This window comes from Labrus mixtus, chromosome 3 (assembly GCF_963584025.1).
Source record: "Labrus mixtus chromosome 3, fLabMix1.1, whole genome shotgun sequence".
Lineage (NCBI taxonomy): Eukaryota > Metazoa > Chordata > Actinopteri > Labriformes > Labridae > Labrus > Labrus mixtus.
In genome coordinates this window covers 24094148-24107403 of record NC_083614.1, presented here as the reverse complement: position 1 = coordinate 24107403, position 13256 = coordinate 24094148, and the positions used below count along the sequence as shown (strand labels likewise).

The window sequence follows — 13256 nt, the reverse complement described above, 5'->3', positions numbered from 1 at the left end:
TTATTTCAAAGACTTATTCAAACAAAGTAATTTCATAACTTACTTTGTTTGAATAATTACAATTGAAGGCGTTCACTTTTTTATTTCATAGAATATAATGTTTAATTTAACTATAAATTGAGATATTTTGGGAACTTTCGTGGAGCCAGGTTATACGTGTCCTTGTATAACAGACTTTCCCCTTCGAGGCCAATAAAGTGTCCTGTTTGTTCCAGCTATCAGCTCTCTTTCCAGGGTGGATATATTTAGTGCTCTGGAACAGAAGCCCCTCAGACAAACAGAGGCTGCAGAGTTAGTCCTGCTGACCAGTCGCCTTGTGACCTTTTACCCAAAGGCTGGATGTCCTGGAGTTTCCCTCTGCAAGGCCATTTACAAACTTTGCCCGCCCCCCCCCCCCCCGGATTGAACCGCTCACAAACACAGTGTGAAGGAAATGTTGTTCTCCTGGTGTGAGACAGAGGCTGCCAATCTTTGGGAACATTCCTTGTTTGTTTACAATATCTAATCATGTGTTTCTTATTCATTCTGCACAGTGGCTTTGAGATTAGCAGAGTCCCCTCGTAACTCAAATCTCCGCCCTGCTCTACTGTCTGAAAAACTCAGATTTGTCTACATGTTGAAATCTCTACATGTTTACCAAAACACATGCATGTTCTCAACCAAATAAACTGCCTCGGATATTCTGTGACAAACACGGCCATGGCTGCCAACTGCTACATCATTATAGTTGTTAAACTGTTCTGGATGATAAAGAGTTTGTGGTAAAACTTTCATTGAAAACTAGATTTGCAAACTTAGATTCATTTTCATTTGAAGTTGAATAAAATTAAGTCCTTGCTTATACTGCTAACACGTTTTATCAGAAAAGATGGAGGACCAACAATGTTGGCCTTGTGCTGTTTAAATTTTATTGTTCTATTGTTTTTTATTTTATTACAAATTACCACAAAATGTCTGACTCTTGAAAAGATTAGAAAGAAGTTAAAGTTGGATTGCTCAAACTTTACTCACCGAGTTCAATAAACACAATATATTGTTTGAAATAAACATCTTGCTAGCTTAATACAGACTCAGAGATAACGTAGCTTCATGATGAACATATTAGTAGAACACACAGGGGTAAACTATACATCTGTGGAGCAGAAAAATGTTATGTTATGCTCCTAATCTTATTATCCAAATAATCTTAGTAGACTTTTATCGGCCTTCTCCAGCTATGGGTCCCTATAATCAATAATGAGAGTATTTTATATTTTAAATGTATTTATATACCCAATAACAACTATTGTTATTGGTATATTATATGATAGTTTGTGTATGCTTCTGTCAGCAAGTGTACATGAATGTGTGTCTATGCCATAGAGTGTAAATATTAACGGATAAAGTCTAATAGTGCTGTCACTGTAGTTGGCTTCATAGTCCCGTAGATGGCAGAAATAAAGTGTTAGTGTCATAAAACAAATGCGCAAGACTGGTTTCAGCATTATTCTGAATATAAGTGTGAATGCAAAAAACATTTTTGTGAAATCTGCCACGAGGTGTCATTGTCACAAACCTTTCCAGGAGCCTTTAAAGGCTTATTATATAGGCCAACTGTCAATCAAACTGACAAAAACACTGAAACTTTCTTGTTTTTCGAGGCGTGTTCAGTCTCATCAGGCCATTTAAACTTGGCCTGCGGTCTGCGTTTAGAGAGCAATGTGATGTCACAACCGATGAAGAGCACGTGACTTGTCAGGGGGGAATTCTAGCTCTGTCCTGATTGGCTGAGCAGCACCTTGTTATGTTAGTAAATGCGCTTAACAACAGCACAGCCAATGATAGTTGAGCAGTGGGAGGGGCCTGATGTTCCTAGCTGTCTGTGTCCTAACGCACGCACGCACGCACACACACACACACACACACACACACGCACACACACACACACAAACAAGGTTTTTAGTTTCACTTCCTCTTTGTTGTTGAGCCTGCTGCTGAAAGTGAATTTGTGCAATGCTTGCACAGTTTGCAACTGTTTATTCTGAACTTGTCAGTCTTGTTTAAAGACATGCACATGACTTTAGATAAAGATTGTCCGATGAGAGCCTTTGGGAGCAAAATATAATGAATACATAAAAACAACAAAACAATACACAAAATAAAAGATGTGTGAAATGGACATGTGCATGAAGTGAAACAGCTGCATTTTAAAATTCTGTAAACTGCATATAAACTTCATACAGTTTTTTTAAAGACATTACATCAAGTCTCTTTGATCGACATAAACATGATCTAATTCGACTCACAACAAGGTGAAAACGTTTTAGCCACTTTATGTTCTTTATGACTGATTCTAATGATTCAAGAGAAGAACATTTTAGAAAGGATTGCAACAGGCAATCTGCAGTACAGAGGTCAGATCCGACTGCTGCAGGCCACTGTCATTAGAAAGCAACTTTGATTTGTTGTTCGGGGCTTTAGGAAGAATTCCTGCGGGGAAGGTTTACTAATCTCCGCACACTCAACACACACGCACTCTGGGAACACATGCTGGTTTTGGACTTGAAAAGGTTTTGCTATTTTCACTTTTATACTCGGTACAAGTGCAGCTTTACATTTATTAATTAATGTTTTTATACTTCTTTTATTGTTTTCATCATCCCAAATCATTCCCATTTTGACAACACATGCGTCAACTCGTGTCTCTGCAAAAGCGAAACTGCTACTTTTCTCTCTAACTTTGCGTACTTAAACTGCAGCCCTGGGATTTAAACTGGCAACCTTCAATTCACTCTGAAAAGCAGACTGTTTTGAAGTTTTAGTGCACATTGGCAGCTTACACACATAAATGAGCACAGAAACAGACCAGTCCGAGTAAGTAAAAACAGGCAGTAAGGCTGCCCACACACACACACACACACACACACACACACACACACACACTGGCTAAGAGTTAGGCACGCACATCCTCCATATGTTACTACACTTAAATGATTGTGCCTCAACACAGCTGGTGCTGCATACAGAGGAAGCCTGTGAGTTTGTACGCTTGTGTGTGTGTGTGTGTGTGCGTGTGTGTGTGTGTGTGCGTGTGCGTGTGTGGGTGTGTGTGTACGTGTGGGTGTGTGTGTGTGTGTGTGTGTGTGTGTGTGTGTGTGTGTGTGTGTGTGTGTGGTATTCAACAGACCAGTTGTTCCTCTGTCTGCCTTTCTATGTTTGACTGTGCACGTGATTGTGTAAGAATTGTTTTTTTGTATTTTTGCATGTGAATGCCAAATGCATACACACTTGCACTGGACTTAATACACATTAGAGCTGCACATTAGTAAGAATATGTTGGAAAATCCAAATAACTTGACTCTCTTGTGCACTCCAGATTGTCTTGCCTTCAGCTCCCCTACGGTTTCAAATCTTGTGCCAACATTGTGCAAACCTAGCTAGTGCTTTGTTTACAAATAGAGTGAACCGACAACATGCTAACACAAAAAACAAAGATGAAAAAGTTAACAAGTTGGGGCACAGATGGCCTAATGGTTAGGTTGCGTCCCATGTTCAGAGGCTATAGTCCTCCAAGCAACAAAGACTTGTTATGGAAAAGACTATCACTTTAACCGTGCATCAGCTAACAACAACAAAGGATGTTCTCTCAGCTGATCCACCTGGCAGAGCTCAACACTTTGACACTTTGTGTCCTCACTGCAGGTCACCAAGTTTCTGTTTGTCATTATACCTCTATCTGTCCAACAGGCAGTCTGTTTTCTATCAGGTTGCTGATTTCAAATCAGATATGAACCCCATTAGACATTCCTGAGTTTCACCTGGTTCAGGTGCAGTTAGTCCACATTGTGCTTCAGTCCCACACATGGCATCACCAGTCTCACTCATATCCAGTCTTACTTTAATTATGAGATATATTCTGACGGATGCATACGATAAGCATCAAGGTGTATAAAACTAACCTGTGGTTCTTCCATTTTTTTCACCTTTACCTCTACCTTTGGTGTTTTTTTACATTTCATCCTATTAAAGCTCCTGTGAGAAACATTTTTATTTTGTGTAGATTTTGGCGCCCTCCTGTGGACAAAGCAATGCCCCTTATCTTTGTTGATTTCATCTTCTATGTGTATAAGTTGTTTTATACCTAAAAGTCTCATCCTGCTGTCTTTTAACAGTCAGCTGTATCTCCCATGGAGAGTCTTTGCCTTAGACATTTAAACAAATGCTGTTTTTGTGCCGTGCTTTTAATCACCTCGTCTGACACCTACCCTGCAGCAGCTGTTCTAGGCATTTGAAAATAAATATAAAGACACTTTGTCAGTTTTTGGTGCTCATGATCTGATTTCTTCCGTGGTTCATAAAGAGGCATCAAATCAATTTCAGCCTTCCTCATAACCAGATAAATACTCCTTACATGAGCTTTGAACTAACAGATGTCCTTTGCTTAGTTTCATAGACTGCTTCAATTCTGTGTTTTCAATTGCTCTTATTCAGTCTCCATATGATTCTGATTAGGTCACATTTCCCTGCGTTTTCCTTACATTCCTATATCTTTCTTCCCCACTCTTTCCAACAACTCCTCAAACTCAATAACTATCATTACCCCTCTCTTTGCAGTTCTTTTCAATCCCCATTTTCTTTTAGTCTCTCCATCTAAATTCTTCACTTTTTTCCTTTTCACTGCTTTCTGCATTGTCGTCCCTCCTCTTAGTATCTCTCTGTCATCTCAACATATTCATTCTGTCTTGTGTTAAGGCTTTGCGTGACCAGAGACCTATGACGTAATCCCTCACAGTTGTTTTGCAAAGGCCCGTGCATTGTTGGAGTTGCTGTTGGACTGAAAAGAAAATGAGCATAGTGCAGTCCAAGTTTAATGCAGGACACAGGAAACAGTACATAATGTTATAAAACTTCACTGCACTATATTCACTATAAACTGCACTAGTGCACTAGTTTGTAGTGAATATATACGAGTATCTGCGAATCAGTGTATTTCATTTGTTTTTTACAGAATACAATAAGAAGTGATTCCCGCGGCGAGGCTGAGTAAAAACAGTGCACACAACTCTGCACTGCAATTTTATGAAATGACTGCCAGTTTAATACTAGGCTGACCTTTAATGTACACCAAACTCAACAACTACTAAGACAAGAAAACTAGACAAAGTTTCAAGTCTGTACTTTTTCTAGACTATGTTTCAATTCTAAAGATATGAGGATTTGTTAGCAAAGGATGTGTTGGCTAGTGTTTCAGTGTACATGGATGTATGTTTGTGTGCCCCGGTGTTTGATGAGGGGTAGAGGGGACTTTAGCCTTTAACTCACCTTTAAAAGGGAGCCCTGCTGAAAAAGTTTGCAAACCAGCGGGTTAGGGAAAGGTCTTTGTTTTTATACAGCGTTCTATCACAAAACAGTGTGAAACTTAATGCAATACTTTATTAACCAGAAAAATGTCATTATTGAAAATGATCCAGCCGGTTATTTTATACATTGAACTCACTATAATGAATGTAATTCAGTAGTAAAAGTAGTTGTGCCAAAACTGAATAAATTCAACTTATAAACAATCCTTAAAACTGACTAAAAATGTCAATTTCTATTGGTAGTACTTCCAGTGTTTTGTGTTTATGTGACCTGGACGGGGGATTAAATCAGCTGGGGGACCTTATGACTCTCCAGCTGGGTGTTCAGCTGCAGGAGCAGAGAGGAGGAGGAGGAGCAGAGAGGAGGAGGAGCAGAGAGGATGAGGAGCAGCAGAGAGGAGGAGGAGCAGAGAGGAGGAGGAGGAGGAGGAGGAGGAGAGAAGAGGAGGAGGAGCAGAGAGGAGGAGGAGGAGGAGGAGCAGAGAGGATGAGGAGGAGCAGAGAGGAGGAGCAGAGAGGGGGAGGAGTAGAGAGGATGAGGAGGAGGAGAGAGGAGGAGGAGCAGAGAGGAGGAGCAGAGAGGATGAGGAGGAGGAGAGAGGAGGAGGAGGAGCAGAGAGGAGGAGGAGAGAAGAGGAGGAGGAGGAGGAGCAGAGAGGAGGAGGAGGAGGAGCAGAGAAGAGGAGGAGGAGAAGGAGGAGGAGCAGAGAAGAGGAGGAGGAGGAGGAGGAGGAGGAGGAGAGAAGAGGAGGAGGAGCAGAGAAGAGGAGGAGGAGAAGGAGGAGGAGGAGGAGTTGGAGTTGTTGTTCTGGGGTTTCCCATGGGGTTCTGGTGGATTGACCCCTAACCCATGTCAAAGGGGAACATCAAGGGTTGAATCTGTTTTCCCACTTTTGTTTCCCCAAAAGTTTCCCCTGCTGCGATTCTTCTTTCGAGAGGCAGAGGCTTGATTCAGACTGACACAGACATATTGTTAATGCTGTAAAGTGATTTTGACCGTCGTCTGTCCAGTTTGTTTCAAGTTTCTAATTTCTGCATTGACTACATCTTAAGTTTACTCAAAACACAAAAACAAACACAAAATAAAACTGCTGAACTGAAATAACATGCCCTTAATAACTTGTAACTTTGCAAGAACTTTATTTTCCTTTTTTATTTTACATATTTTTTGCTATAAATTTGTGTAACAGCACAGTACACCACATGTGATTCAACATTACAGTAACATCAGATATCTGGTTAGGAGTATCAAGGAAACTCCTCCAGACCCATGTTGCTTTGAGGTTGTATCATACAAGTATTTAGTGAATGTGAAAGTGGTTACTGAGGTGATGGAAAAACCCTTACTGGTCTAACAATAAAGGTATGTGATCGGGCTTTCACCAGTTTGTACTTCACAACACACAAAAATCCAGTGTAGGGTTAAGTATTGAAAGAGATGATCATATCTTCATAAATGTAAAAGATGCTCTGATACCATTTTACCCTCCAAATAGTTAATATTCCTAACATTAAGTGATTGATTGATTGAAGTTAATTGTCAGACAAAGTCAAAGCAGCTGCATTTGCTTCATAAAAATTGAAGACAAGATACAAAGATCCAAACATTTGTCCCACCATCCAGACACCAAACAAATATTTAGAGGCCTTCAACGGCCTGTGGATCTGGGATTCGACTCCATATTCAATTTTAGGATTGACATGTGTACAAAAGAGTGCTTGAGTCTGATCTTATTAAAACGTGGGGCCTTGGATCTGAGTTTTGGTGGTAATAGTTCATACTCTGTTCAGTGTGGTAAGCATTGTTGGGAATGTAACGCCACTACTATTTGTGGTAACTTGTATTGTAAGTTACTTTTCAGATTCAATAAAGCCGTTACAATTATTGAGATTCAAAAGCACTCATTACTTCATGTGAAACCGCCGACAACAACACAAGATTAAAGTTTACTGACATTGATTTGGCGAGTGAGATTACACTAACATTAGCACAGTAGCATCCTGGGAGAAAGAATATCACACACAGTAAACACACACACACACACACAAGCTGATGATAATTCAGGCGTGAGCTTTCTGAAAAAACTAAATTATTTTCCCTCCTCGAGTTAAAAGACAAGAATATAGCGGTGAGTTGTAGTCTGGGTGAGGGAGGGGAAACGAAGCACCGAGCTAAATAACAACACACTTCTTCTAAACTGGTTGTCGGAGAACTCAGCGCCGGTGACCCAGGTGCAGCTCATGTAAGCTCTGCAGATCAAGGAGGAGCCACTCAATGTGAAGGTTTGATTTTAAATGACTGCCAACTCCACAGTCTGTAGGTCAGGACTAAACAGACTGATAGACAGGTATTTTGTTGACGACATGCTTTGAGTCTGGTTTCTTCTACCTAGAGCTAATTAGTGAAATAGCTTACCCTCTTATTGAAAATGACTATGGTGTTATATAGTATATGAAATTTGCGAGTTGCTCTCTCATACTGCCACAGTAACACAAAATAATGTGAACATGAGTGAGTATTAGTAACAAGTAACTTTTAACTAGTTACTCATTTTCAGCAACATGCCAATCACTGGTGGTTAGAGTCAGAGACAATGCTGTTAGCCAGCCTTAGCATGTTAGCATGTTTTATAGTATGCTGATATGCCAACAATCTTTGAGCAGACTTTTTGAAGCAGTTAAGAATTTAAAGATGTGTGGACAGACACATACTGTATACCATGAGGTGTTACTATACTGTAGGAAACTGAGAATCACAAAAGTAAAAAACAAAACAAGAATTTGTCAGCTTGTTCAAAAAGATCTCAATCAGTGGAGCAATTCTTTGTTTTGTCTTCTTGCAGATATATTTAGAGTGATCTTTCCAAGCCAACATATACAGAACGATCCTTACACCCTAATAGATGACACAGGTCAAACTACACACTGTAACTGCCTGACCCCAAATGGTTGAGATAAGACATTTGAATACATCACCTTTGGCTTTACGAAATTATAATCATGTTTTTTTATTAGCTGTGCTCTTCATTGTTTAAGTTGGTTACAGCAGCAGTTGTGTGTGAGGTTAGAATTTATTTATTTTTAAAAATTCTTGTCTTAATTTAAGTCATTTTATGACAAAAAGAGTTCCAGTAGACGTTGGAGGAAAAACGATTTCCTTTGCTAAGCAAAACTCAAAACTGCTGGGAAGTAAAACGTTGACCCAGACGGACAAGTCTACAGTAAAAAAAAAAAAAAAGGTTTCTGTCTAGTTTTTAAAAACTTCCCCGTCATGAAAAGAGTGAGGCAAACGAAGTGCTGTGACTCTGAGAACAAATTAAGTCAGAGAAGAAGAATGTGTTTTCGACTGTTTGACTGGCAGCTGACAGACCAGACCGTCAGACCGGTTTGAAAGAGGAAAAACATCCAAACATGACAGAGACATGCCCCCCCCCCCCCTCTAGTCATCCGCCCCGTGTTTTTCTGAAAGGTGACTCTCTGTTCACCGACACCTGGGCTTTAAAATAATGCACTTGACAGAGAGAAGTAGAAAAACAAACCCGTCAGGTTTCAGCTTTCCTTTCAATGAAAACAAACAGGAGGAGAGAGTATAGGCTGATGGAGGAATAGATGTAGAGACACATGGAGGTGAGGATGAGGGCTGTTTTGTTGGCCTTCGACACGGGACCAGCAGGACTTCCTCTGAAGTAGCAGTTTGCTGTTAGCCCGTGGGAGGCGAATGGTGGTGGAGGGTTGGAAAGGGGGAAGAAGGTGGTGCTGCAGGCCCTTAGGGGCTGCGGTGAAGAGGGCGGAGGGAGGCTGTCCTCTGTTTAACCTCCTTCTTTGTTAGCATACTGGCTGTAATTCTACAAAGTCACATCCACACTCCACAAAAGTCAGAGGGTTGGTTTGTCGAGGAAATCAGCACCTCAGCACGTGCCAGGAGAAAAAAAAAATGCTTCCAATAACACATAGCGTTCATATAGAGGCAACATTTTTTTATTACAGCATCAGGCTCTGCCTCGCCCACTTTCGGCAGAGAAAACTTGAAAAATTCCTAGAAATTTCAGTACAGCCTGCCCCTGAAATTTGCTGCACCGATTCCTCAAAAACAACCCTCTCTCTCCTGCATAAAGCTCGGGGCTCGATTACCTCTCCAGGGAGAAGTTCTGAACAAAAACATCATACTCCCCCAGTCGTGACATCACAGCCGGTTGTTGTTTCTCTCTTTGCACTGAGACTTCACGTGGATGGAGAGATAGAAAAGAAAAAATCAGCAGGGGTAACACAAGTTATGTGTTTATGCAACTGGAAGTAAAAGCCATGTTAGCTGCTCTGACAGGCTGTATGTAGTGAGGCACAGCGAGGGTCGAGCTAAGTGCTAACCAACATGTTCATAATTAGGCCCATTTTTAATCTGAATGGATCAAATACAGCAGCTTAGTCAGTGACCCTTTGCTTTAATCTGTGACATTCTACTTAATCTTCTAGCATTATTTTTGTAGACGCCAGACTAGTGTCATGTTTGAAGTTGCCATCAAACCGATTAAAATGTATAAAGAATGTGAAGACACTACATGAGGTGAATCAGGGTTGTTGGAAGGGTCAAACACAGGAAGTTCACCCAAGAGAAAATGGTTTGTTTCTTGATTGAAAGGCCATATGGTCATCAGTGAGTTCTTTTAAACTGAAGTTAAAGCGATAGTTGTTGTTTTTTTAAGTGGAGCTGTATGAATAATTCATCAATAGTAAGTGTACTACATACAGCAGATAACAGTCAGCCCCTGTTTGGAGATGCAGGAAGCAAAGCTATGTACCGCTGCATACAGGGTCACAAGAAACTAAGCGACAACCGCCAGTGCTTATAAAATGAAGACAATACAGAAGTGCAAAAAACTGCAGTTCATCGTGGGTCCACTTAAGGCTGGTGGTAAAGTCCCTTTAACACCCATCTTTAAATCCCAATCACCAACAGAAGAAATGTGTTTACAACCTGGAACAAAAACTCAAAAACAGATTTTGTCTGAATAGCTAATTTCTTTCCACATAAAAAAAAGTACTGGGGGTGATTTTTTTTTAAATATATAACTCATTAGTTTTGATTATAGTAAGGCTTGGATATATTGGCTGATTTGATTGACAGGTGGATGTGTTGTTGCTGTTTGTCAGGAGGCTTAAGGCCCGCCTCTGCTCCACCTATTTGCCTGATTCTAGACTGATCCAAAGTTAACATTTTTGATATGTAAAGTATTGTAACTTACTGGAACCAACCTTATGGTGACACCAGAGGAATACATATTCAGGGGGTCATCGAAGTCATTTGGCTTCCTCCTCTCAGGACCATAAAAAGCTTCACATATTTGCTGGATTTCCATTTGTTTATGTGATTTTGCAGTTGGGATCACTATAGCCACACTCTTCATGCACTTCCTGTGTTGCATCTAAACCATTATTCTGTTTAGCTACCACATTCTGTTCATACATCAGAGGTCAGGATCAGAGCTGGTGTTTACACCGCTCAAGTGCTGAGCCTTTTTACAGCTGATAGTTTAACAATAGCAAAGGAATATGAGGGCAGAGAGGTTTTAATACCAGACAGCCTCTCCAGTGATTTTCCATCTGACTGATATTTCATCCTGGGTTAATGAATAATGATCTGAAAGGAACTACTCCTAAGAGAGGTTCAAAGTTTCCTTCAGTCAGAAAAAAGTGTGTTGCAGACATTCTGACACACCCTGTGACAGCTTGAGATGAAAATTAAAATAAAGCCTACCCACAACCAAAGGTCTGCGTGCTGCACTGAGCTGACACCAAACACCCCCAGGTTGTGTTTACACTCACATCAGTAAGGACAACTTAACAATAGCAATCTTGTGTCAGTCGGATTAAAGTGGATTACTTGTGTAAATATATCCAGACTGGTGCACTTTTTAACACAACGATAGACATTTAAATTGAGATGATTCATAGATCGTTTTATTAGGCCTGGAGCTCGGGTATTTCTGCCACATGGCCTGTCCATAGTTTTTTTTCTGTTGATGATGCTCTGGATGATACCGATCTGTTTATCTCCAAACACACCACCCTCTGCTGAACTGCATCAACATGATGACCATGACTTTGTCTTCTCTAGAATCAGCCCTGATACCGCTGAATACTTTTAGTTTCACTTTTCAAAAGCATGACAAGTCTTCCCAGATGACATTTAAAACACTACTGTTAGTACAAATTATTACATTCCTAAGAAAAGCCCAAACATGATTTTTCCTCTCACAGTTATTGTCGTTTCTTGAGGATTGGTGATAAGACCCTCCTTTTCTGTTTTTGTTGTGTTATTATGATTATCAGGCAAAACTACGAAAAATGATGAATATAATGAAAAAGATAAAGCTAAAAACTGTCAGTCTTCTCATGTTGTACTTTTACTTTCTTTTATAATGAATTTTTCCATTTCCATCCAATTTTCCATCCAAAAATTTCTGCTAAATGTATGCAGACATAAGTTACGTATGTTCTATGTTAAAGACCCAGAGGACGTTTCTGCTATGTAGAAATCCATCTGGGATCCATTTTTGTGCTCGTGTTTTCTGTAGCAAGCGAGCACTAAATCATTGGAGTTGGTCTGAGCAGCATGATAGCCGTGTCATTGGATCTCTCCATCTCCATGTGTTGTTGTTTTGATGAATGGGTCTCTGAGCAGAGCTTCATGTTTGATTTCACATCTGGACTAAAGTTCTTTAACTGTATGGTAAACAAACCAGCAACAGCAAAGATATTCAAGAAATATGTGTTGTTAGAAGAAGCCAAGGCTCAACTTGTTGAGGTTCAGAGGTTATAAGCTGTATCCCCCAAAAGTCTTCAACTTTCTTTTGTTTCTTTTCCCCCAAAATATTGCAATAATTATTGTACTGTGAACTTCTTATCACAGTATTCTTGTATCATGAGACTTGATAATATGATGATATCGTTACATCGCCATGGGAGCAACAGTGCTGGTGAGAAGTGCTCTGAAATCGAGATTGTCTGCAATGCAAGTGCAAAGAAGGCAGTTAGTGGACACTGATTCTGTTAGTCCAATCAGAACTCTCTCTTTTTTAAATGAAATGTTAAAACACTAATGTTAATAAACTAATGTTAAAAAAAAAGGTGCCTTAAATTTTCAAATAATCTTTAAAGTAGGGTTACATGATGTTATAAGGTTAGCTAGTTCCGGCACAGATGTTTAGGTTGCTAGGCAACAGGGTAAGGAAAGGTTAAGGGTGGGGAGAGCTATGGCCACAAACAGGGAATTCTCCACAAACCAGACTGTCTCATTTCAGATCCGCCTGAGCGGTCTAGGCTTTGATGGATGCTACCCCTGAAATGAGACACAGCTCCTCACACCTTCTCTTTCCACCATCATTCTTCAGCTTTCACTCCAATTTCTCTAGCTATTGAATATGAACCTGTTTTAGTTCTATGTTAGTGCTACATGAAAAGAAATGAAGTACAGCAGTGAATAAAATATATGTCTAGATGCAGCTTGAGTTATCGACCTCATGACACCCTCAGTTGAGCGGATGTGGTAAAAGTATGTAAAGCGTGTGTTTACTTCCTTTCGTCAGGAGAAGAAGTGGTTACAGAAAAGAACAAAATGTGCAGCTAACACGGCTTTAATCCTCCCGAACTCACATGTTGAAGCTGGTGATGATAGTCAGAGTCGGGTCACAACACGCTCAAACCGGCTAAAAATAGAGTCTGTGGTTGGAAATGATAAAACCCACGATACAGGGCACTGGTACAGGGGCCTTTTAAATCCTGTACCTTCACTTTCATTATCATCATTTTCTGTTCCTCCTCCCTCCACTGTGTACATTTCACTGCTAAAAGGCACCTGACATACTGTGCATATACAAAAACAGGGTCAGGTTAGATTCATAACAGATTGTATGTCCTTTA

The 13256-nt window shown here is 40.2% G+C and overlaps 1 protein-coding gene across 2 annotated transcripts in view; it reads right to left on the bottom strand.

Moving 5' to 3' along the window:
• Positions 1-12996, bottom strand: part of LOC132967187 (interferon-induced protein 44-like) — a 36820-nt gene extending 23824 nt beyond the window's left edge. For both annotated transcript variants that reach the window (XM_061034065.1, XM_061034073.1), the window contains exon 1: positions 12990-12996. In XM_061034065.1, the coding sequence (XP_060890048.1) occupies positions 12990-12991 (2 nt within the window). In that variant the 5' untranslated portion in view covers positions 12992-12996. The remainder of the gene's footprint in view (positions 1-12989) is intronic.
• Positions 12997-13256: the final 260 nt, after the last annotated feature.